Below are 23,779 nucleotides of genomic sequence, written 5' to 3' on the forward strand. Positions count from 1 at the left end.
CTGTACAAAGCCATGCTGAACTGTGCTGAGCCATGCTGAGCCATGCCAAGCTGTGCTGAGCCATGCTGAGCTGAGCCCTGCTGAGCTGTGCAAAGCCATGCGAAGCTGTGCTGAGCCGTGCCAAGACAAACTGAGCCATGCAAAGTCCCACCAAGCTGTGCAAAGCCGTGCCGAGCCATACAGAGCTGTGCTGAGCCGTGCCAAGACAGACTGAGCCATGCAAAGCCATGCCAAGCTGTGCTGAGCCAGGCCAAGACGGGCTATGCCATGCCGCCGTGCCGGCTGCAGCAGTCAGCAGTGCCGGCTGCTCTCGGAGGGCGATGCAATGTGATGCCCCCACGCGCGGGAGGTTCGGCCCCAGGGCGAAGCACAGCCCCGGCAGGCGCCCGCTGCGGAGCCCTGGCACAGCAGGGCCCTGCCCGCCCCCGGGGTGACCAGAGCACGGTCCCCCCCCCCAAAATCAGCAGGCACCGAGGCTCCCCGGCCTGGGCTGCCCCCACGGCTGAAGGCACTGGGGGGCCGGCGGACCCGGCCTGCCGCACCACCATGGCTGCAGCCCAGGCCGATGTCCCCCGGCAGCGCCGGGCCACCCAGGGCCTCCTCTCCGCCAGGCACTAATTGCTACGTACCCGTGTGATGAGCGCAGCCAGCCTCAGCCTCCCATCGCGCTGGCCGATCCTGGCCCCGGTCAGGGCGAATAACCCAGAGCCGTCCGTCCTCGCCGGTTTTCCGTCCCAGCCCACTTCACCCCCAGGTTCAGCATCACCCAAGCGCACGAGGGGAAACTGAGGCAGCAGCGTCAGGGCTGGACGGGCCCCCGGGCGCCCTGGCATCGTCCCAGGGCCGGAGCCGGCTCAGCCCCGCTCAAGGGTACGGAGGGAAACTTCCCGCTGCTCCGTGGCGAACACCTGCCACTCAAAGCCACGGCGCTAATTAGCATTTGGCAATGCTCCCATCCTTGTTAATTAGTGATAACGAGGATTTATCTCGGGGCCAGATCCAGCAGAGGGGGGAGGGAGCTGCGCTCTGCTCCTGCCCTGAGCCAGGCAGGAGCCTCGTGCCGTTGCAGCGGCCACGGTGCTGGAGGCCACGTGCTCCCTCCCAGCCCTGGGGAGACCCCCCGGGGGTCCAGCTGCGCCTGTTAAAATGCTCAACTTTATTTAAAATAGTATTTGAGGAGGGAAGATGCCGGGGGAAGAAGGGGAAATCACATATAAAAATAAATCGGATGCATTCACGGGCAGGTCCTGCTCCTGCCTTTCCGGCGAGCGGCGGTGTCCCCACGACCGGGACCCTCATCCCCACGGCTGGGGACACCAGCCACGAGGGCAGGACCGTGGGACACGGCTCCTGGGCGGGCGTTATGGCACAGCGGCCGCTGCACACGCGTGTCCCAGAGCCCCAAAACGCTTGGTTAAAACACACCGCCCCCCTGTCCAGCAGCGCCCGAGACCCACAGGGAGATGGAGAGAAGAGGCAGCATTTCGCGGGGTCTCCAACCCTGCTGGCCTGCCGCTTTTTAAGCAACAGCCAACCAACCACCTTCCTTCATGTCATCAGGATTAAAAGAGTTTTTACGGCAAGAAGTGGCTGCATCCGCGGCCGGTTCCTCCTCCGGCTCTGCGCTGCAGCAGCCGCTGGCTGAGATGGAGGCGTCGCCTCTCCGGCGCCCGGAGCCACGGCGGGAGGCTGTTTTTTCGGATTCGAGCTCACGAGGGGCCAAAGTTCAGAGCTCAGCCGGTGCCAGGGAAGGAGGGAGGTGCCGGGGCGGCGTGGGCAGCCGTTAACACGAGCTGGTCTGGAGGTTGGCCTCCGTCAGCAGCGAGGCGATGGAGGAGGGCCCGTAGGCGCTGTCAAACTCCTCGTCGGAGCTGAGCTGGTCGTCGTGCAGGGACGAGTCGGCAGCCGAGCGGGCAGCCTTGCGCCTGCGGCGGGGAGAAGAGCGGTCGGTCCTCGGCCGGGAAATGCCAGCTCCGAGCCTGGGCAACGCCGGTGAGACACCCCCCATCCCCCCCCAGCTCCCTCCCTACCAGGCCTCCTTCTCCAGGGCCTTGATGCGGTTCTGGAGCTGCTCGTTGAGCTCGTGCTGCTCCTCCAGGTCCCGCTGTGCCTTCTTGCGGGCGCCCTCCAGGCGCTCGATCTCCTCCTCGGCCTCGTCCACCTGCCGCTTGAGGGCCTTGACCCGCAGGCTCAGCTGGGGGGGAAGACGCGGACGTGGGGCCGGCTGCCACGCGAGGGACCCACAGTGCCGGGGAGCGGCACAGGAGAAGCCCCAGCCTGCGAGATGGCCGAGAAGCCACGGCAGACCCGATGCGGAGGCTGCCCTGCATCTTTGAGCATCGACCAGACGGGACCGGAGGCAGAGCCGGGCGCAGCGCTGCGTGGGCACGTGCCCCGCTGCCCCGCATCAGCCCCCCACCTGGTCCTTCTGGTCGTTCACGTGCTGCCGCTCGTCGTCGATCTGGATCGTCAGCTCCTTCACCTTCCTCTCCAGCTTGCGGTTGGAGGACAGCAGGACGCTCTTCTCCCTGCAGCGACGCGGGAGTCGGGACGAGCTAAGCCCTTGCACCGGGGGGGGGGGGGCGAAGGGCCGCTGCGGCCCCAGCACGGCGCGGTTGGGGGGCTTCTGCCTCCGGTACCTCTCCTCCGCCTGCAGCTTATCCTGTAGCTCCTCCACCCGCGACTCGAGCTGCGAGACGTTGCTGTTGGGTTTCTGCAGGCCTTCGGAGCTGGCCAGGCGGCTCTTCAGCTCCTTGTTCTGGGGGGAGACACCAAAGCCGGTGAGCTGCCCCCAGCCAGCGCCCCGCTCCGCTCCCGTCCCGTCCTGTCCCACCGCGGTGGCCGGCAGCCAGGTGAGGAACGCAGGGCTCCGAGCGCCTCTTATGTAAATCCCGGCGGTGAGTCAAGCTGCAAGAAAACCCTTTCCCAACGAGGAGCCCTAACGAGCTGGGTTACATAACGGCAATTAGCCTCGCCGCCACCAGCCGGGGTGCGACCCGGGACCGGAGGAGACAGCGGATGTGCCCAGGACCCCTGGGTGCCACCACGTCCCTCCTCCACTTGGGTCCTCCCAGCCGCGCACGCCCCGACGCATGGGCATAACCTATGGTTTCCTGCTTTTAAATGCCTCCTTCGGCCCAAAAACCAGCCAAAGAGATCCTAAAAGTCACTCCAGCCCAAAAGGCACCGTTGAAAGCAGCTCCTCGTCCTGCACAGCGCAACCAGCAGACCCCCAGCATCCAACCAGCCTCGTTAACTGGACGGCAGCAACGACCGCGGCTGCCGAAGGGCTGGGCAGCACCTCTGCTTCTCCGCTTTGCAGCGTCAGCGGTACGAAGCCGTGTTTTTCTTGGCAGCGGTAATTACACGCTGGGAACAAGAACAGCTCGAGGAGCTTATTTCCCATTGATCCCTTTTGTTCGGAGCCAGCTCAGGGTTAGGTAACGAAGGATTCGGAGCGCAAGCCCAGGCAGGCCGGGGGCGAGGTGCTCGCCGCAGCCCGGGGCGCTACGAAAGAGGGGATCCGGCAGGAAACCCACCCCGGGGAGAGCCTCCAAGTCCGCAGGGCATCGGATGCCCGGTCTGCGGCTCACGAGAGGCTGCGGGGATGGTCGGGCTGGGGGAAACCGCACTGGCTTCCCGCTCTCCATCCCATGCCGGAGCCAGCCAGGCGGGTGGGAGCGCTGCCCCGAAGCATCCCTGGCTTGGGTGGCTTCCAGAGCTGGATTGGCCTCGCAGGACACCCCGTACCAGTGCCACCAACCACCCCATGCACTGGGGGGCTCTGGGAATCAAGGACCTATGGAAAACGCCCCGGCCCAGCAAGGCCCTGGGATGCTGGGAAGGAGGAAGGTTCCCACGGGAGCCTGAACGCAGCAGCTAGGAGACAAGTGGCACCCGGTGTCTCTGCTGACCTAAGGGCTCCTGCTGGACCCGCTTCGGAGCATCGCACGGTGCCAGCTCCCGGGATGCTCTGGCCAGGGATGGGGGCACGCGTAGGATGGGGAAGAGACAATGTCCAGAGTGGGGCAAAGGACGGAGAATGCTTGTTTTGCCGCTGACGCAGGAAAACCACCTCGCGAACACGGCCTCTCTCCGCGGGATGCTCCAGAGCCAGCTCAGCCTTACCTGCCTCTCCAGCGAGATCTTGTCGCACTCCAGGTCCTGGCGGCTGGAGCGTTCCTGCAGCAGCTCTGCTCGGAGCTGGTCGATCTGGGGAGAGGAACGGAGGAGAGCTTGGTTTCGCCTTGTCCTTTCCCACCTTGTTCATTTGCTAACAGGAGATCAGTGCCACTGCGGACACTCAGAGCCCGGATGGAGCCCCAGCTCCACGTTTCACCCACGGTCGCCTTCGCCTACGCGGACGGTTTGGCTCGCTGCACCAGGCACCGCGCCGCAAACCTCGCGTGGGGGGGCACAGCTTTGCACGAGCTACCTTCACCCTACGGGACGCAGCACAGCTGAAGGTTTCCAGCTCTTTTCCCTCCCCGGGGCTGTCCACAAAACCGATCCGGTGCTTAACCCGCCTGCCAGAGCCAAGAGCTGCCGGGCGCTGGGCAGAGATGCCCGTTCAGCCAGGCACAGCCCGAGCGTGGCAAACCCTGCCGGGGTGGCAGCCCCAGCCTGGCACTGTGTTGAGCACCGAGCATGGCCGGGCTCGAAGGGCAGCTTCCCCAGGACTTCCCCGGCTCAGCCGGCAGCGAGGAGCCGCGCGCTCCCTGCTCCAGGCCAGCGCAAAGTCTGCGCTCGGCCTAAGCACCGATGAGGGTTTGCACCAACTCCCAGTGCAGCCGAAAGCCTGACACACATCCCGCGCCCCTCGGTCGCTGCCAGCGGGAACCCCAGCCAGGGGAGCTTGGCTCCTTCCCAAATTATTTAGCATCTTTCTTGCAGGCGTTTGTGCCTTCCTCCTCGAAGACTCGCTCCCTCCCCCTGACTGCAGGGTCAGACTGGGATTTGGGGGCACCACGGCATAGCTGTACCCGGGGCAAAAAATGGATTTGAGCCACAAATGAGCCAAAAGCAGACCCCCCCCCCCACCAAGGGCCTATTTCAAGTTCACCCAGGCTAAACACACCGGTTTGTGCGCTATTGTAAAACTGAAAAAAAAGGGGAATGTGGTTTCCTATAAAAAATTGCCCAATTATATGTAAGCAGCCCAAAAATGAGAGCTCACACGGTGACACTTTCAAGTGGAACCAAACTCTAGTTTCACGAGCATCTCTGCTCTGCAGCACCCGCATTTCGGGTGACTCAAATATTCCTGGCAAAAGTCACGTCTGGGATCACCTCCAGGATGTGCCTCGGTTTCCCCCATGGAAAATGAGGAAAAAAATACCCATTTTAGCAGCTAGCCAGCTGCGCCGGGGCCAGACCCTCATGCCCTGCCCCACGGGGGTATCGCAAGAGGCCAAAATCCTCCTCACAGCCCCAGGCAGCATCTTAGCGGTGGCCGCTGCCCTCTCCCCGCAGCAGCCAAGGAACCATCCCTCCCGAAATGCCGCGGAGATACCGCCTGGTCCCTGCACGGGGCTCCGGATCCAGGAGAAACCCAGCGCCGCCGATGCCCAGGAGTCGGCAGGCAGCTCACACCCGCTCGCGGAGCCCAAACGGCTTTGAAGGTAATAAGCAGTTCGGTTTATAGGAAGGTTAGAGCCAGCAAACTGGTGCAATTTAAGCCCAAACTTCCTGCATGCGTTACAAGCCTCACCCTATAATTTCAGGGGATTTTTTTTGGTGCATCAAGCTCGTATAATTTCCGTTCGCACCGAACCAGCTTTTCAGACACCATCGTTCAGTCGCATTTAGAGACTACAAGCAGTGGAGGGCTCAGGGCTGCTTGCTAATGACACATTCACTGGGCTTTAACTCCGCTAACTGGCTGTACCCAAAAAAGCAAGTTATCAAATCCTGTTTTGCACCTCTCCAAGGCGGCTGGAGGTGGAGAAACGCTGCAATCCCCGTGGCAGCCGGTACGAGCAGAGCCCGTGAGGTGTCAGGGCCTGGCTGGGCTCCTAAGCAGCTTTAGTTTCAGGAGAACAAAGCAAAATACCAAAACGCTGATCCCCATCCCAATCCCTGCTTTTTGGGGTGCTCAGTGAATAAATGGACCATTTTCACAGTGCAGCAGAATCGTGGGAACAGCAGGGTTTTTTTGCAAACACCACGTCAGACACCCAGAATGGACAGCTGAGGAGCAGAGGCGTGCGGAGCCACGCGCCACTGGTTACAGCCCCGGCAGGGGTGGGATGTCCCACAGCTCTGTGCCTCAGTTTCCCCAGCTCTCAGAGAGGATTTGGGGGCAGACAGGTCCCTTGCACGGCTACGAGGCTGGGAGGGGGCACAAAGCCACCTCCGGCAGGGGTTTGGGGCCTGCCCTACCTGGTCTCTACTGCGGTTGACCCGTTCCGTCAGCAGCTCCACCGTGGTCCTCTCCTCGTCCAGCTCCACCTCCAGGCGCTTGGACTTGTCCTGCGGGCAGATGGGCCCCGGATGGGTCAGCGCGAGCCTCGCGGTCACCCATGGGCAAGGGGACAAGGTGCTGGAGGGGGTCGGGCTGGCTGGGGACAGCGAGCGCTGCCCGTAACGCTGAGATGCTGGAGGAAGGGGTTTTGCACAGATGGGCTGTTCAGCTCCGCTCCCAACACCTCAAACTGGCCTAGTTTTTTTTTTTATATCCATAAATATGAATATTCACACTAATACACACCTCCCTGCGCTTCTGCCCTGTGTCACTCATCTTTAGCAGCAGATCCCGGACGGGCGCAGAGGGCGATGGCTGGGTGTGCTCTGCCCCTTGCTGTTAGCGCACAGCACTGCAGGCACCCGGCCGAGCTGAATCCCACCGGGGCAAAGGCTCTCGTCCACCCAGCTGGCCCCTCTCCCTCCTCCAAGCCAGTATTTGCTGGTTTTTTTTAGGGTGCTGCGCTACGAACCTCCAGCATCTTGACCTGCCGCGAGCGGTCGTCCTGGGAGCGCTTCTTGGTGTCCACCTCCTGCTCGAGGTTGTGCAGGCGCTGGACCAGCACCTCCTTGTCCAGCAGCACGTTCTCCCGCTCCGCCTGGCTGTCCTGCAGTGCTTGCTTCAGCCGGGTGACCTGGGCGGGGAGGGAAAGGGCTGTACGGCACGGCACACGGTCCCCAGGCCTGTCCCCAAGCCGTGGAGGGACGGAGAGGGAGGAAAGGCGCCCTGCAACCTGCCAACCCCTTGGTGACCCTCACAGACACCACCCAGTACCTCGTCCTGCAGCCGGCCCATGCTGAGCTGCATCTTCTCCACCTCGGCGCCCCGGTCCTTGGCCTGTTTCTGGGAGTCCGTGATCTCCTTCCGCGACTTCTCCTTGAACTCCTCCAGCTGCGACTTCAGCACAGCCAACGAGCTGTGCGACTCCTCCGTCATCTGCTCAAGCTAGGGCAGAGCAGGGAGAGCTCAGGAGCCCGGGACCAGCCCACGTGCCCTGCCCTGCGCTGTCGCGGCCCAAGGCAGGAAAAGCTGCCCGTGGGCATCGCATTCAGGGGAATATTTCTACCCTGTGGGCTCAGGAGTGTCATGGCAAGGAGTATAAACCCTGGATGATCCCCCTTCCTTTGAGCAAGCGCTGGTGCCGGCTGGATGACGGCATCGTTTTTTGCAAGACCCTGAGCCTCTTGGGGAGCACGATTTGCCCTGCAGCTGCGGGACAACAGGTCCCTGAGACGTCAGGTGATGCTGCCTGCAAAGGTCCGTGGGGACAGGGTGGTTTCATGGAGTTTGAGTGCAAAGAGGGAGCTCCCGGGATTCCCAGCTGGCTCCGTAGGGAAACCAGAACCCTCCTCCATGCCCAAACCTGGGGGCAGAGCCCTGGAGTCCTGTTCCCTCCCCTAACTCAGCTACTGGTGTCTCAGACAGAGGTCTTGAACATGCGGCACAGAGACAGGGTGTCACAGCATGCAGCACCCAAGGGGCACCCAGGCACCCCAACCTCTTTGCTCAGCTTCTCCGTGGTCCGGTCGAGCAGGCGCTTCTGCTCCTCCAGCTCGCTCTTGGCGCGCTTCAGCTGCTCCTTCTGCCTCTGCTCATCCTGGTAGGACACGCTCAGCTCCTGGTGCTCCTGCGTCAGCCGGGCCAGGCTCCGCTGCGCCTCGTCCAAGCGGGTCTCCAGCGAGCGCTTGGCCATCAGCAGCTCCTGCTCCCGGTCCGTGGCTTCACCCAGCGACTCCTCCATTTGCCTGCGCTCGGCCTGAAAGGACAGGGCTCCTAAAATACACAGCTGCCTCCTCGAAGCAGGGGAGCAGCCCTCAGGCCCTGGATGCCTGGGGCCTCATCTGGCACCAAGCTGCTCCTGGCCTTCGGCCAAGAGGTGTGAGGGGGTGGCCAAGACAACTGCAGCCCCGATACCTCCAGTTTGGTGACCTTCTCCTTGAGCCGTGCCTGGGAGCCCTCCCAGTTCTCGCCCAAGCGCTCGTACTCCTTCAGCTGCGTCTCCAGGCCGAGGATCTTCCTCCGCAGGTCGTCGTTGTGCTCCTGCAGCTCTCGCAGGGTGGACTCTACCCCCTTCTTCACCTGCTCCGCTGACTCCCTCTCCATCTCCAGGGAGGCCTTCGCCTGCAATAAAGCCATGGCACACGGTGGTCCTGGGGCCAGCTGATGCACGGGGGAGTCTCGGGGGGCTTTTTGGGCTTGCGTCCTCCAGCACAGCTTGGGAGCTGTTTGTGGCAGGCAGATCTGGGGCTCCGAGTCTGTTGCATCGCCCCACGGCTGCAAAATTGGCGGCTCCCGCGAAGGTTAAGAGTCCCGTCAAGGTGAGGACCGGCCACGGTGGGACTGACTCCTCAGCTCGTGGCTCGGTAGAGACAACCGCCCTTCCCCGGTGCCATCGCTCACCTTCAGAGCTTCGTCGCGCTCCCTCTGGAGCTGCTGCAGGTCCTTCCGGTGCTGCTCGAGCACCTCGTCGCGGCTGGACGCCTCCTCCCGCATGGTGCCCTTCAGGGCCACCAGCTCCCGCTCCCGCTGGCGCAGCCGCTCGTCCTGAGCCTGCTTCTCCGCCGTCAGCTCCCGCTTCGCCTCCTGGGCCTGGCGCAGCTCCTGGGTGGGAGATGAGACGGGCAGGGACCCTTTGCGTGGCCCGGGCTCAGGGCAGCGGACGGCATCCCCCCGGGCTTTGCAGGGTGGGCAGGGTTAGCCCAGAGTTAAGGGGGATGATGATGATGATGGTGGTCTGGTTCGGGGTCTCCGGAGTCATATCTCCTCCCTCTGTCCACTGTTACCTACCTTCCTGAGCGCCTCGAGCTCGCTGGCATCCACCGTGCTGCTCCGCACCTGGTCCACCTCCTCCCGCATGGCCGAGAAGCGTTCCCGAAGCTCCCGCAGCTCCTCCTCGAACTCCTCCCGCTCCAGTTTCACCTGCAGCAGCCTGAAGGAGGCAGGACGAAGGCTGGGGCCAACCTGGGCCATCCCTGCCACCGGCTTCCACCCCGCCCCAGCCGCTCGCCCACTGCCCGCTCTGGGTTCCAGCGTGCCACAACACGGGTGTCACGATGTCCCTCCAGCAGCCATCTCCCTCCACCCCAGGTGCTCAGAGAAGGAAGAGAGCCTGATCCTTCCAGCTGCCGACCCGTTTCCACAGGGTTTGCAGAAAAGACGGATGGTCGTGAGCCTCCTCCAGCACTTACTCCTGCTTTGCGGTGCGGAGCTCGTCCTTGTTCTTCTGGAACATGTCCCGCCAGTGCCCCGTCTCCTCTGCGCTCTCCTCCAGCTCCCGCTGCAGGTTCCTCACCACGGCGTTGATTTTCTGCCTCTCTGTCTCCAGGTTGGCCTGATCCTGGTGGGCAGGATCCAAGCGTTGAGCGCTCACCACCAGAGCAGGGTGTTTGGGCAGGCCAAACCCGGTGGCGAGAGCCCCAGAGCTCTGCATCCCCCCTCCAAGAACGCTCCGGTCCTGCCATGGTTAGCGCTGCCCAAACCAACCTGGGGAAGCCAGGCAAGGACCTGGGCACCCTCCACATCTCCACAAACCCGTCGGAGAGCAGTGCCTGCTCCTGTTCACCTCCCAGCTCTGCTGCCCCAGGGCGGATGGATGCTCCACGGGATACCGGGGCGAGTTTGGGGCAGGATGCAAAACCCATTTCCATCTCAGGAACATTTAGAGGGGGGGGAATTTAGGGAAGGGTCTTCCCGGCGCCTGGCCCCGCAGCCGGACCTGCGACACGTCCTCCATGCTGCGCCTCAGCTGGTCCACGTCGCTCTGGTACTGCTGCCGCACGCGGTCAAGCTCCTTGTCGTGACTGGCCACCTCTTCCTTGAGGGCTCCTTTCAGCGCCGTCAGCTCCCGCTCCCGCAGCCGTAACTGCTCCTCCTGCCGCTGCTTGGAGCTCAGCACCTCCTCCAGCTCCTCCCGGGTCTCCAGCAGCTCCTGGGCGACAGAGAGGCCCTCTGAGCCTGGCGCCGAAGCCCAGCGGGGACGGTGCAGCGTGCCACCACTGCCTGGGACGCGGAGATGGAGCTCGTGCCCCGGTGCAAGAGCCACGTACCTTGTATAAGGCCTCCCTGTTCGGAGACGTCCCGGAGCCCTTGCGCAGCTGGTCGAGCTCTTCGTGCATCACCATCAGCTGCTCCTCGCAGTCCCCCAGGCGGGTTTCCGCCTGCTCCTTGGCTATTTTCACATCGGTCAGCCTAGGGGAGAGCGTGAAGCTGTCCACAGCCCAGCAGAGGCCCTTCTAAAAGGGCAGGGAGACCCAGGCCACATCCACGCTGCAAAGGGCCAGGGCTCCAGCACCCACTCGTCACCATGCCCTGTCCCTGCAGGCTCAGCATCCTCGGATACCCCCAGTGCCCTGATGCCACCCTCCACCTGTGATTCCCCTCGGCATCTTCATGCTATAAAGCCCCTTTTCAGGTAACCTGTGACAGCACTCGGGACACTTTAGGTCCTCGAATCTGGAAAAGAATATTCCTCGCTGCACAGTGATCACCATGCAGGGCCCAGGGCTGCACAACGCGGTGAACATCCCCAGCCCAGGGGTGTTTGGCCCCGCAGATGCGGCCCAGGGCCACGGCTGGGAGAGCTGAGCCTGCCCTGGCCCTGGAGCCCTCGGGAAGCAGCTCTTACTCTTGCAAACTGCTCTGCAGCTCCTGAGCTTTCTTCTCCAGGGCTGCCCGGAGCCGCTGGCTCTCCTCCTGTGCCTCCTGCAGCTGGGTTTCCAGGGCCCGAGAGGAGCCCGTCCTTGCTGCATCCCTCGCCAGCTCGAGCTTCTGGCGGAGCTGTCAGAAGAGAGGAAACCAGTTACGTCCTTGCTGTGGAGGAGAGCAGCCAGCGATGCTCCCTGTCCATCTGACTCCAGTGCAAAAGCCCCACGGCACAATCCCCCCACGGGGATACAACCTGCCACCCCGAGCGCCCCATCCGCCCGGCCTCACCTTGGTCTCCTCATCCAGCTTCTCCTGCAGCTCCTCCACCTTCCTCAGCAGCTCGCTGTGCTGGGGCTGGGAGCAGGCTGCATCCCTGGCCGGCTTCTGGAGAGACCCCTTGGGGAAAGGGGCACGTTCAGGGCACCGCCAGCCCCCCCGGCCGGGGCTCAGCCCAGCGGGAACGGCGATTCGATTCCTGGCTCTTCCTCGCCAAGGAGGGCTGGAGCGGCGTGGGGATGCCCGGTCCGCGTCTCCACCAGCGTCTCCACCCCAACCCCTGCGAGACTGCTCCTTCCCACGCTGGACCTCCGGATGGTTTAACAGAAAGCCTCATCGCTGCCGAGCTGCTCAGAGGGCAGCGGCGCCTGGATCACGGCTCTGCTTGGGGGGACACTGCCCTTCGCCTGCGTTATTTCCCCCCTTGGCTAAGCCTGGCCCAGCCGCGGCTGCCTTCTCTGCCCGCTCCCAGACCTTCGAGATGCTCCGGGGGCTGCAGCACGCGGCGGGGCAACGTGACCCCCAGAAAGGCCCCCACGGCCACTGAGCTCCGCCAAGCACACGCAGCGGCGACGCAGCTCCCGTGGGCTGCCGGGGTTGAAGGTCAGGAGGAAAAACCGGGAGGCAGCTCAGCCCCGAGAAGCCTCGAGGCCAAGGCAGCTGGCAAGCTGTCACGCCGCGGCCCATCCAGGCCGGAGGGGAGCTGCAGCCGCCGAGAGCTCGGGATACGGAGCCCGCCGGGGCCGGCTCCGCGGCTCAGCTGGCACAGAGAGTCCCGCGGCCGGGAAAGCCGCGCGCAGAGCTCAGCTGCGGCAGGGAGCACCTTGCTGCAGGGCCCGGCATTGAAGCCCGCCTGGCCACAGCTCGTCCTTGGCCCGGCACGACCAGGGCCACCGGGATCCCTGTGCGCGGGAACGGGGTGCCAGGAAGGCGGGGGACGAGCAGAGAGTTCCCGGGAGGACTCGGGGACCAGCCTGCCCCGAAAGCAAGGTGCCACAGAGCCGACGTGGGATTGCTTCAACTCACCACGAGTTCGTGGATCTTCTCAAATACCAGGTTAGTTTTCCTCTTCAGGGAGATGTCGCTCTCTCTGCTCCTGCAGACACCAGAGCAGGGGGGAAATGTTGGGATAAGAAAGAGGGGATGGAGAGGGAAGACAGAAAGGCCCAAGAAGGCAGGAACAACCCAAGACTTTGCTGCTGTCTTCCCCCAAACTCCTGGGCAACAACTGCCCTGCTCCGCATAGATGCCGGGACATGGGAACCCCCGTAGCAGCCATAAGGGCATCTCTGGTCCCCAACAGCCCTGAAACGTCGCAGCCTCGGCGGCTGACGTTTCCGGAAAAGAAAGGGTGGGGAACGGCGGTGGCGGCCGCTGGACCGCTCGGGGGACGGGTCTGGGGGAGCTCACCCCTCCTTCAGGATGCCGTAGATGAGCTCCTTCGTGTGCTCGCTGCTGCCGGGCTGGGCGACCTCCCGCTGGTCCCGCAGCAGATCCGGGGTGGACTTGAACTGCCGCAAGGAAAGAAAAGCTCAGCTCCAACAGCAGAGCCAGGCTCAGATCCTCACCCCCTGTCTCGCCTGGCCCTGGGGCCCTGCTGGTCCTGGTGCTCCGGAGGACTTCGGCTCTCGGCTTTGGCATGAGCGAAGGACCCAAACCCAGCCCAGGGGCCTTGCGCAGAGCCCCAAGTAAAAAAGACCCCCGGTACCTGCAGCTCTGCCCGGGCTTTGCTCTGCAGCCGCTCGGTTGCGGGCTCCTCCGCGCTCCGCTTTGCCCGCTGGCTCCACGCCACGCCGTCCTCCGCCGGCCCGGCTCCGCTCGGCTGGCTCGGGCTGCCGGCGGGTGCCGAGGGCTGAGGACGAACGTTCCCGCCGGGGGCCCAGCGCCGGGCTCCGCTCAGCTCCCCGGCGTCCGGGACGTCGTGGCGGGACACGCGGCCGTCCAGGCTCTGCGAGCGCTTCCGCTCCTCCGAGGGGATCCGGCCCCTCCGGGCAGTTCGGCCTCTCTGCTGCACCTTCCCGTCAAATTTGCTGATGAGGGAGTCCACCGAGGACAGCGGCTTCGTGTCTACGTCGCCGTTGCCGGCATCGCCCGGCCGGCGGGGCCCCGAGGTCTCCGAGTCCGAGGAGGGATGCTCGGCCGCGGCCCTCAAGCCGGAGACGCGGCCCTGCTCCGGCCTCGGCCGGCCGGCGATGTTCAACATGCTGCTGCTCTTGGTGCCGGCCAGGGGCCGGGGCTGGGGGGTCCCGTCGGCCCGCGCCGGCCCGGGGCCGAAGGGCTCCTCCGCCGCGGCGCTGAGCAGGTTGCCGTGCGAGCGCGTCCGCCGCAGCTCCTCCCCGAGCGGCCGCCGGGGCTCGTCGCGGGAAGCTGCCGGGACGCCGCCGGCCTCCTCGTCCGACGTGCTGCAGCGGGAGCCGGGCCGCGGCAGCCGGACCGCGTAAGGGTTTTCCGGCAAGTCCGAGTCGGAGCTGGCCGAGCCGGAGGGCAGCTCCGCGGGCGGCGGGGCGGTGGCGGCGGGGGGGTTTCCGTACGCGCCCTCGCTCTTGATCTGCACCCCAAAGGAGTCGCCGCCCTTCTCGCCGCTGTTGAGGACCACGAAGGGCTGCCCGGCGATGCCCTGCACGCGCACCGCCACGCCGTACGAGCCCGGCTTGCCCGCCTTGGCTCGCACCTTGCGGGGTTTCCTGGGCTCCTGCAGGTCGTTTATGAAGCGGATCTGGACGCCGTAGTCCACGGGGCTTTGCTTCTCGGCCATGGCCGCGCTCGCGGGCCAGTCCATCCCCGGGGCTCAGCGCTGCCTTCCTGCGGGGGAGAGAGAGCAGAGTCTTCCTCAGAGGCAGGACCTGAACCCAGGAGCGAGTAGCACGACCCCCCTTTCGTTAACCGGGGTCTGCCCAAGGGCAAGAGCGACTTTGCCGCATGCAGCTCGCAAGGGTTTGTCTCAAAGCCCTAAGCTGCTCCTTTCCCAGGCTCGAACCAGCGGCGCAGCAGCCTTTTCCCTCCCGTCCCTCCCCACCGGCAGCCGGTTGCCGACGTGTCCTCAGTGGAAGACGCAAGGAGGATGCCCGGGAGCCGTAGGACGCCCGGCACCGGGACGAGCGGTGTCCCCAGGACGGGCCGCGGGACACCAACGTCATCGCTCGGCGGCTCCTTGCGGCATCCCAGCGCGGGGATGCCGGGGAGCACAAAGCGCGACGCTGGCAGCTGCTTACCGGCACGGCAGCGGAGGGGCTGCTTCTCCCCCCGCGCGGCGAGAGAAAGCGGAAGGACGGCGGAGCCCGCGCGAACTCCGCAGCCGGGATGCGCTCCGGCTGCCTACGGGGCGCCGGCCGAGCGCTGCATCCTCACTGCGGCGAGAGCTCGGAGCCCGTCCGCATCACCTGCCGCCCCGAAGTCCCTAGGAAAAGCCCCGCCGGAGCCGACAGCCGCAGCAGCCCTCCGTCCCCGCAGCACGGCGGCCGCGAGACTCCCGTCGGGAGGGAAACGATATCAGCAGTGACATATTGAGAACAACGTGATGCGAAGCTCCCCCTCGGTCCCGGCGGCAGCCTGTACCCCGGGCTCTGCGGACGCAGCGAGCCGAGCCGAGCCGAGCCGGTCCTGCCAGCCGCCCGCGCGGCTCTGCCCGGAGTCCACGGCAGGGGGGTGCAGAGCCGGCGGAGGAAGACGGGAACGACGGCTGGAAATGCCTTGAGCCCGCTGCCGACCCTCGGGGAAGCTCCCGGCAAGAGGAGCCCCGGGAGCAGCCCGGCAGCTTTCCACGCAGAAGGGAAGCGCTGCCAAGAGCCTCTGTTTTTGCAGCAGGGAACCGGCTGCTGCCCCAGAGCTTCACGCTTTGGGCAGCTCTGCAGTGCTCCTCTCCGAGCCGACAGGACAGCGATCTCTTCCCCTAGGCGTTTTGAGGATTTAAGGGATGGAAAAGTGGTAAATGAGCCTCTGAGCCTCATGGCATCGTATTTTCAGCCCCCCAAGACCACCAGGGACAGGAGCCAGCTCCTCTCCCTGCTTTAAATAAACGGGATCCCAGGAGCAGGCGATGCAAGATGCTGAGAGCCCAACCTACAGCTGCATCCCCGAGGGTGGCCCAAAGGACCCGGGGACACAAGGGAGCCCGCAGCCAGACAGGGTAACGTTTAAATATGCCCTGCATGTGGAAAAATAAAAAATAATACTATTAAAAAACAAAACAGGCCCCCAGCTTTCAGTTCAGATCCTGATGTCATTCCCAAAGTCGTCATCCTGGCCCAAACCAGCAGCGACCGAGTGTCCAGGGGCCGCTGGGATGGGCACAGCAGGGAGCACAGCCGGGCTCTCCTACAGCCTCCCGTCAACCCCGAGACCACGTTTCCTCTCACGCCCACCCTGGGAAAGAAAATCCCCCCGGAGAAGAGATGCTGCTGCCAAGGATGCTGCCGCCAAGGATGCTGCCGTGGGGCCAGGCTCTTGGCAGCAAGGCCAAACGCCCCGGAGATCCCTGGCCCGGAGGAGACGCGTGGGCTGAAGGCAGCGCCGGATGCCGCACGGAGCGTGACGGGCAATGCCAGGAAGGACGAGCCTTTTCCGCGTCCCCGGCATGCCCGGCCGATTCGTGCCAGCTCCCCGTGGCCACCGTCTGCTCCCGTCTCCTGGCCGAGACCAGCCAGGAGCAATTCCTGCCGGGGCCGGCACCTCGCCCCGGAGCCCCCAGACCGTCCTCCAGCAGGAACGTGTCCCCATCCGGCAACGCTGCGCTCAGGGGAGAGCTCGCCAGCGCCCAAAGCCAGAGCCCTCACTGCTCCGTCCGCCCCGAGGGAGACGGAAAAGGTCTTAGCTGGAGAGCCGCAGCACAGGGCAAAGCGGCGGCCGAGGACATTTCGCTAAGGTTATGACGAGCCTTTTAGGTCTTTTGCATCCATCTCCCAGACCTAATCGCGAGAGGCAGCTCCCAGAAGCTGCACAGAGCAGTGGATGAGCGATGAGCTATTTGTTCCGAAGGCTGAAAAGCAGCCGGCTGGCGCTTTCCTCTTATCAGCAGGGCGACGCAGGCCCGGGGTCCGGCCCCGAGCAGGCGGCAGGTTATCGCCACCCTGCAGAGGGGAGATAAAACACACCTGACCCCCGAGGTGCCCCCCCTACCCGCTGGTCAGCCTCGCCGGGGCATCGACGCGGGAAGGGACCGAGGGGACGGCAGAAGCGCCCAGGAGCGGGGGCAGTTGGGCACGGTGCAGAGCCCGGCGCAGGCTGGGGGGGACGCGGCGTGAGCTCCTTATCGCCGCTGAGCATCGAGATAACGAGATCAGCAACAGATATCGGCGTCTCTAAGTACGCCCTGAGTGCAGCACCCACAGCAAGAGCCCGTAAACCAAATCCGGTTATTCCCACGCTTCCTGGGGACGCCGGCGCCAGCAAAACGCGATCAGCGGAGCATCTGGCCAGCTGCCTGCCGGGTCCCCTCCAAACGGAGGGGACGATCAAAGAGCAGGAGCATCACAGACGGGAGCAAACTGCAGAGACTCTGAGCGCAGCCAGCTCCAGCTCGGCTCTTGCAGAGCAACCGCGGGAGGTGACAACAGCTCCTCTTGCCCAGGGACGGCCTGGCACAGCCGTCGCGGCGGGGTGACAGCCACCGCCGTCTCCACAGCTGCCCCGCTTGGCGGGACTGGAGCAGCTGGGAAGGGGACGGCCACCAGCTTGCGGCTGCAAACCAAGGAGGGGACCCGGCTTTAGGAACAAGCTTTGAATTTATCCACAGCAGCCAGAGTCCAAAGTGCAGCCGGTGACGGGGCACAGCCTGGGCGGGGAGCCGGCTTGTCCCTGACCGCTGCCAGGGCGGGAGCTGCAAACCCTGGGTGCAGCACCCGGAAAGGCCTTCGGAGGCGGACGCGGGGGGGCTCAGCCCGTGCTGGGTGGCAGAAACCCAGGTGGGTTACGCGTTACTGAGGGCGGGGGTAGTTTCTGGGCTCGGACCGCTCGGCTCCCTGCCTAGTCCCGGTTTGCAGCCAGGGAAAGCGGATTTGCTCTTTCCAAGGGAGAGCCGGCGTATCCGCACCCGCTGAGAACGCGCGTGCTCGAGACACGCGGGCTCCCCGGCTCGCACAGCCCCTGCGGCACCGGCCGGGCGCCGGGGAGGACGGAGGAGAAGCAGGTGAGTCCCGACAAGCGGTTAATCTCCCAGGAATGCCTCGTCCTGGAAAGGGTCCAGCTCGCGGGACGGGGAGCCGGATTCCATTCCTGCGGGAGAGCAACGCCGCGCCGGAGGCTGCAAACAGCCCCGGGACGAGGTTTTGCTGGAAACCACCGAGAAGGAGCCTGGAAGCAAGCGGGACAAAGACGCAGAGCTAAAAATAGTCTGTTTATTGTCCCCACGCAGGAGTTTCGCTCCTTCACCAAGCAGGGACTTTGCTACGCAAACACACCCTCACTCTGCCCCGGATCAGCCTCTCCCCTCCGCGCGGGGAGCGTTGCATCGAACCGACGACGGCTGATCCGTCCGGAGCGCTCCGGCAGCGAGGGAGGCGGGAGAGGTCTCCCGGCGGCGGTCACGCACCTCCGGCGTCACGCTGCTCGCTCCGGCGATGGCGGGCGGCCAGCTCCGCTCGGCCGATAGCGAGCACAAAAGGCCCTTTGTGGCCGCGTTAACCTAGAAAGTTGTTTTGCAACGCGCGGGCAGCGCTGGGAAAGCTCCCCCGGGCCGAGCGTCCCGGGTTCAAGGCGGCTCTCTGCTCCCTCGCTCCGCCAAAACGGCCCCGCGGGAAAGGCGGTTGCTAGCAGCACTTATCCGTCCCCTTCCCATCGAGGTCAGCCAGGTAACGCAAACAAGGGCGCTCGGTAAAAAAAAAAATCTACCTCCTTTACCCAAATCTGCAGCTCCTTCACCCAAAGGGCCCAAGGTCCCAGCAGGAATCGAGGGATGCGCCGGGAAGCCGGTTGCATGCCGGGACCTTGGCAGGAGCCGGCGCCGCTTCCCAGCAGCGCAGGGCCTCGTCTCCGAGTTATCTCGCTTCGAAACGTTAGATTTTGTGGCCTTGGCACCCGCTCCAAGCACGGCGACCTGCTTTCAGCGATGCCTCCGGGGTTGCGTCACCCCAACGCACTTTGTGTCCAGACCAACATCGCTGGAAAGGGGACAGCAGAAATCGGACAAAAGTAATATTTCCCTTCTTTCACCCGTTTTCTTGCCTCCCACCAAGTTTTAGGATATTTCCACTGGGGGTTTTCCCAAAAGCTTTGCTCTAGCTGCAACGCTGCTTCCTTAATCCTGTTTGTGCACAACTGTGTGCGGGACGCGGAGGCCGATTCGGCTCGGGGCCAAAGCCCGTGGCCGACTTCAACGCGTGCGGCACGAGCCCTGCGAGGACACCGGAGGGGACCAGCTCCGCCGAGGACGACGACGGCGACGTGCCGCCCGCTCCGGGAAACCTGAAACCAGCACACCGGCATTTGCGTCACTCGGGCGCAGCCGGGGAAGGAGCCTCTCCGCGTACCGCCCAGCGGAGCCGATGCCCCCGCAACCCCACCCTACCCGTGCGATAAAACACCCCGGGTTTAGGGAAAAGGGCTTCACCCACCCAAGCACCTCGGCACCGCACGTTGCACGGCCCTCGGGGGAGACCTGCAGGGTGATTTTCTCCCGTTGCACCCACTAAATCGCACGGGATAAAGATCAGCCTGACGGGTCACAGCTCCCGGTTTGCAGCCCCCGGACTCAGCACGTCACCTCTCTCCCGGCCCCGTGTCTCCCCGAGCAGCTCCCGAAGCCCCAGGCTCGCTGATAAGAAGCGGCACGAGTTTCTGAATTCCTTTGCGTCCAAAAGCCTCCCAACCCACCCACAACAGGAGCCCTCAGGTTAATCATCAATCCAGATACTGGTAAACCCTGTTCTCTACCCTTTCGTCTCACTTATGATATTCTCCCGTGCGCCGCGGCATCCCACACCGATTAATCATGCTTAACGAGCTTTTCCCAAGCGGGAGATAAGCTATAGGAGAGCCCACGTCGAGCACGAGCCGCTTCCTACCGCCGTGGTGAACGCGAGGGCTGGAGCAGCCGCTTCCTCGCAAATCGACGGCTTTTGGTGGGGAAAAACATCCCCCCGCGTTTGCGTTGCCGCTTTTCCGGCAGGATGAAACCCAGAGGCTTCTGCCGCAAGCCTGTCTCAATTACCCGTGTATAATTTATGGAAGTGGAGGAAAAGGAGAGAAGAGAGGTCAGATTTTCTTTTTCCCTGGGTCAAATAAAACCCTTGGCGGAGGAGGGATGCACAGACTTCACGCCAAAGATGATGGGAATGGCTGTAAGCCACCCGTTCCCACCCTCCCTCCTCGCCCAGCGCCCCGAAACCGATGACGATGACGACGATAAGGCTTTGCCCATCGGGATGAGGCCAAAGCCCTCGGACGCCGCCCGTCTAGGCGAAGCCAAGAAACTGCTCGAGATCTGTCCAGCTCGCCAGATCTTCCAAATAAAAATAGTCGAACAGTAAAAAAGCCGCACCCCAAGACCACAAACAGCGCGTGAGCGACGCCACGACGTATTTACTACGGCACCGATCCGATCGACCTTCCGGGTCGGAAACCCTGCGTATGGATTTCCAAATAAATCACGCCTTTAAAGCAGAATTATTCAGGTTCACGCGCTCGCGTGGATAAATCTCTCATGGGGGACATTAACGGAGAGCAAGGAACAGCGTCTCGGGGTGCGAAAGGGATTTGCACCCGGGCGTCGCTGCCGTGACGCTGCCAGGGGATCGCGGACACGCGATGTTCGTTAGGCCAAATTGCAGCTGGGGACTTCACCCCTTCGCCTCGCCGGCGAGCAGAGACGAGGAGACGCAGCCGGACGCACGCCGGGGTGGCACCAAGGAGAACCCCCCCCTGCCCAGACGCCCGAAACGGGTGCGCGCGGGATGCAAACCCAAAGCTGCAGCTCTCCCCGCTCCTCCTGCCCCCCAAAAAAGAGGCTCGGGAGAGATGCTGCAAGGCCACGGCCGGGTGAGGGATTCCCATCGGCAGGATCTCCCTGCAAACACTTTATCAACGGGGACGGAAACAGAAACCGAGCCGACACCAAACCAGCTCGACTGGTCGGGGTGGTGGCGAGAGGAAAGGGAGCCCAGAGCCACCCGCAAACACGTCCGAAACAAAAGGTTGCGGCAGCGGGCGGAGCGGAGGGGGTATCGCTGGGGGGGGGGGGGGGACACCCTGAGACGTCCCTGTGGGGCCGTACCCGCGAGGTGACACCGAGGCCACGGAGGGAGAGCCGAGCCCGGGAGCCACTCGGCGTTCCCGCGCCCGCAGGGAAGAGCCGACGCGGCCTTCGGCCCGCGAGGCCTGGCCGCACGGCGTCGGAGCCGAGAGCTCGGCGGAGGCTCCGCGGTCAGCCGAGGTGGGAGCAAAGCTCTCCCGAAGCAGGGCAAGTTGTTTTCGACAGCCGACCTCAAAGAAGGACAACGACCTCTGGTCTCGGAAACAGGGAAACCGAGGCACGGGGGGAGGAAGGTCGCAGCTGAGCCGCGGACGTAGCTGTGGTCTCAGGCCAGGGCTTGTCTCACTCAGCTCCAGTTTATGCCGTGGTGACACTTTGAGGTTGGCCCTTGGGCTGGGAAGAGGCAGCGCCGGGTACCAAACCGTGCGGCTACGGCACCAGCGGCTCCATCGCTGCCTTTTTATTTCGCGAAGGGGACGAGGCGTCCGCACCCCGGAGCGTCTTTAGGGAGGCTAAGAAATGTCTCGGGGATTTACTGCCGCGGCGAAGCGCTACGCACACGCCACACACCTCAAGCCGCAGCCCTCGCGCACGTTTTAACCCCCCGCGGTTACCGGGGAAGACATCCAAGCCCTAGATTTTCTTTCTTATTTAACCCGGCAGCTAAAAATACCACCCTGGGAGCCCAACGCGAAGTAGGGCAGCTCCGCGCCAGGCGCTCCGCATTAAAGTTTCAGGAGGTGCCGCGTTACGGCCGCTCCACGGCCGGAGGGGAAGCGCTCGGACCCGTTTCACGGGCCCGGAGGAAGCGTTTTGCCCCGGCGTAAAATTCCACGAGAAGCCCTGGGATCCGAGAGGCGTTTTTCCTCCCACCCCCCGGATCTCGCTCGTCCTCCCGCAATTCGAGGCCGCGGCTGAAAGAAGACAGAGGCTGTGATTATCTCAATATTGCTAACAAGGTTCAGAGGGAAAAGACCCAGGATTCGGCCATTCCTCAAGGCAGGAAGATTAAGCCGCTCCTATCTGCCTCCGTCCCGGCTGGGACTCGGCCTTTATCAGAGAACTCGGCCAGAGATTAAGTCCAAGAGCCATAAACACGCTAAACATTTACAGCGAGCAGAGCAAAGGAGCAACCGGGCCAGCTAGGAGCAGAGCAGAACTTCTCGGCAGCCTTTGCCGGCAGCCCTGGAAAAGCTCCTTCACACCCGAGATCCCCCCGCGGAGGGCAAGGTGGTCTATAGGGGAAGGGCAGGCGCCCTATAGAGACAGGCCTAAAGAGGGTTCCTTACAGGGGAGGGCAGATCCCCAGCTGGAAAAGGGCCCCTGCTCTAGCAGACCCTATGGAGGGATGCTTGGGTGCACCAGGACCTATAGACTGCTCCTGACAAAGGACGAGAACATCTGCAGAGGCAGCTTCTATAGGGATGAGCTATAGGGAAGTGCAAACCCCTTACAGAAAGGGCAGTCTCAGTGGAGAGAGCCCTTATACGGGGCAGATAAATGCAGTCCCTATAGGGGGTATTGGGGAGAGCAGATCCCAAGGAAGGGGAGCCTATAGAATAGGGTGGATCCAGGCCAGAGGGGATCCCTTACAGGGCTCTCTATAGGATGTGCTATAGGGCAGACCACACCCTGGGGAGAAAAGCCCGATGGAGACTGCTATAGGATAGAGCGTGCCCCAAGGACAAGGGTGCCTGTAAAGCCAGCCCCTATAGGACCTGCTGTAGGGCAAGGCTCACCCCACAGAGCAAAGCCCCTACAGGCCCAGCTCCTATAGGCTCTGCCATAGGGCAGGGCACACCCAGGGAAGGACAACACCCACAGCCCCAGCCCCTGTTGGCCCTGCCGTGGGGCAGGACACACCCCAGGGACAACTGCCCCTATGGTCCCACTCCCTATAGGTTCTGCCCTGGGGCAGAGCTCACCTGGGAGAGAGCAGCCCCTATAGAATCTGCCACGGCGTTCGCCCAACGGAGAAGAGCCCCTATAGGACCAGCCATGGGGCAGGGTTGCCCGGACTAGGGGAGACCCTATGGCCCCTGCCATGGGGCAGGACTCGGGGCAGGGAGTAGAGCGAGTAGAGCCCCTACAGCCGCCCCTACAGCCGCCCCTACAGCCGCCCCTACAGCCGCCCCTACAGCCGCCCGCACTCACCGCTCCGCCCGGCCGCCGCCGCCAGCACCTCTCACCTCCACTGTCCCCCGCAACCTGTTACCTTCGCCGAGGCCCCGCCCCCTGGCCCTCCCATTGGCCCGCGCTCTGCTCGGCCCCGCCTCGGGGTGGGGACGGCCCCGCCCGGTGCTCCGCCCACTTGGCTCGCGGCCCGCCCCTCGGGAGACGTCACGTGATAGCCGCCATTTTGGAGGCGCGGGGCAGGGCGGTGGGAGCTCCGTGGTGACGGGCGGCCCCCCCCACACCCGGGCACCCTGCCAGCCTGTCCCCGATGTCCCCAGGGTCTGAACTATCTGCTCAGCTAGCACTGTGCTCCCAAATCCTTCCCGGGGAAGCACTGTCCATCTCCCAAATCCTTCCCAGCAGGTGTAGCACCATTCGCTCCCAAATCCTTCACGGGGTAGCACCAGTCAGGTCCCAAGTCCTTGCTGGTGGAGCACCATCCGCTTCCAAGTCCTTCCTGGGGTAGCACCATCCATGTTCCCAAATCCTTCCCAGGGTAGCACCATCTGTCTCCCAACTCCTTCCTGGGGTAGCACCATCTGCTCCCAAATCCTTCACAGTGTAGCACCATCTGCTCCCAAATCTTTCCCAGGGTAGCACTATCCGTTCCCAAATCCTTCCCAGGGTAGCACCATCCAGTTCCCAAATCCTTCCCAGGGTAGCACCATCTGCTCCCAAATCCTTCCTGGTGTAGCACTGTCTGTTCCCAGATCCTTACCAGTGTAGCACCATCCCGTGCCCAAATCCTTCCCAAGGTAGCACCATCCAGTTCCCAAGTCTTTCCCAGGGTAGCACCATCCAGTTCCCAAATCCTTCCCAGTGTAGCACCATCCAGTTCCAAATCCTTCCCGGTGCAGCACCGTCTGCCCCAGGAGCCTCACAGCCACCCTGAACTGCAGCCTCTCCAAGGCCAGAGCACTCTGCATCGCTGGGAGTGACGGGACATTTTGGACACAGCCACTTACACACTCCTAAACCGCCTCTCTCAGCCCTCCCTGCTCCTCTCCTCGCCCCGCTGCCCCGCTGAGGACACGGCA

The 23,779-nt window shown here is 63.9% G+C and overlaps 1 protein-coding gene across 2 annotated transcripts; it reads right to left on the minus strand.

The window, feature by feature from the left end:
- Positions 1-1,141: 1,141 nt before the first annotated feature.
- On the minus strand, positions 1,142-22,768 carry LOC135326588 (cingulin-like). Of its 2 annotated transcripts, none has more exons than XM_064504398.1 (21): positions 22,722-22,768; positions 13,092-14,185; positions 12,794-12,894; positions 12,410-12,479; positions 11,396-11,491; positions 11,088-11,239; positions 10,510-10,651; positions 10,179-10,391; positions 9,652-9,800; positions 9,251-9,392; positions 8,864-9,064; positions 8,378-8,584; positions 7,962-8,219; positions 7,238-7,408; positions 6,936-7,097; positions 6,382-6,471; positions 4,129-4,212; positions 2,640-2,758; positions 2,420-2,528; positions 2,031-2,194; positions 1,142-1,925 (listed from the first exon to the last, which is right to left on the minus strand). In XM_064504398.1, exons 2-21 carry the CDS (start codon positions 14,160-14,162, stop codon positions 1,784-1,786), a joined length of 3,843 nt encoding a protein of 1,280 aa, XP_064360468.1. In that variant the 5' UTR covers positions 14,163-14,185; positions 22,722-22,768; the 3' UTR covers positions 1,142-1,783. The 2 variants fall into 2 exon arrangements, with proteins under 2 accessions (XP_064360468.1, XP_064360467.1); XM_064504397.1 differs by having other exon boundaries at positions 11,396-11,503.
- Positions 22,769-23,779: the final 1,011 nt, after the last annotated feature.

The sequence above is a fragment of the Dromaius novaehollandiae genome, unplaced genomic scaffold (assembly GCF_036370855.1).
Source record: "Dromaius novaehollandiae isolate bDroNov1 unplaced genomic scaffold, bDroNov1.hap1 HAP1_SCAFFOLD_32, whole genome shotgun sequence".
Lineage (NCBI taxonomy): Eukaryota > Metazoa > Chordata > Aves > Casuariiformes > Dromaiidae > Dromaius > Dromaius novaehollandiae.

Bases quoted from the DNA above. Each gene is read 5' to 3' on its own strand.
- LOC135326588 (XM_064504397.1), bottom strand. From the start codon at position 14,162: ATGGACTGGCCCGCGAGCGCGGCCATGGCCGAGAAGCAAAGCCCCGTG. The intron at 2,529-2,639 runs GTACCGGAGGCA...GCGTCGCTGCAG, and splicing joins AAGCTGCAGGCGGAGGAGAG to GGAGAAGAGCGTCCTGCTGT. The intron at 2,195-2,419 runs GTGGGGGGCTGA...CTTCCCCCCCAG, and splicing joins TGAACGACCAGAAGGACCAG to CTGAGCCTGCGGGTCAAGGC.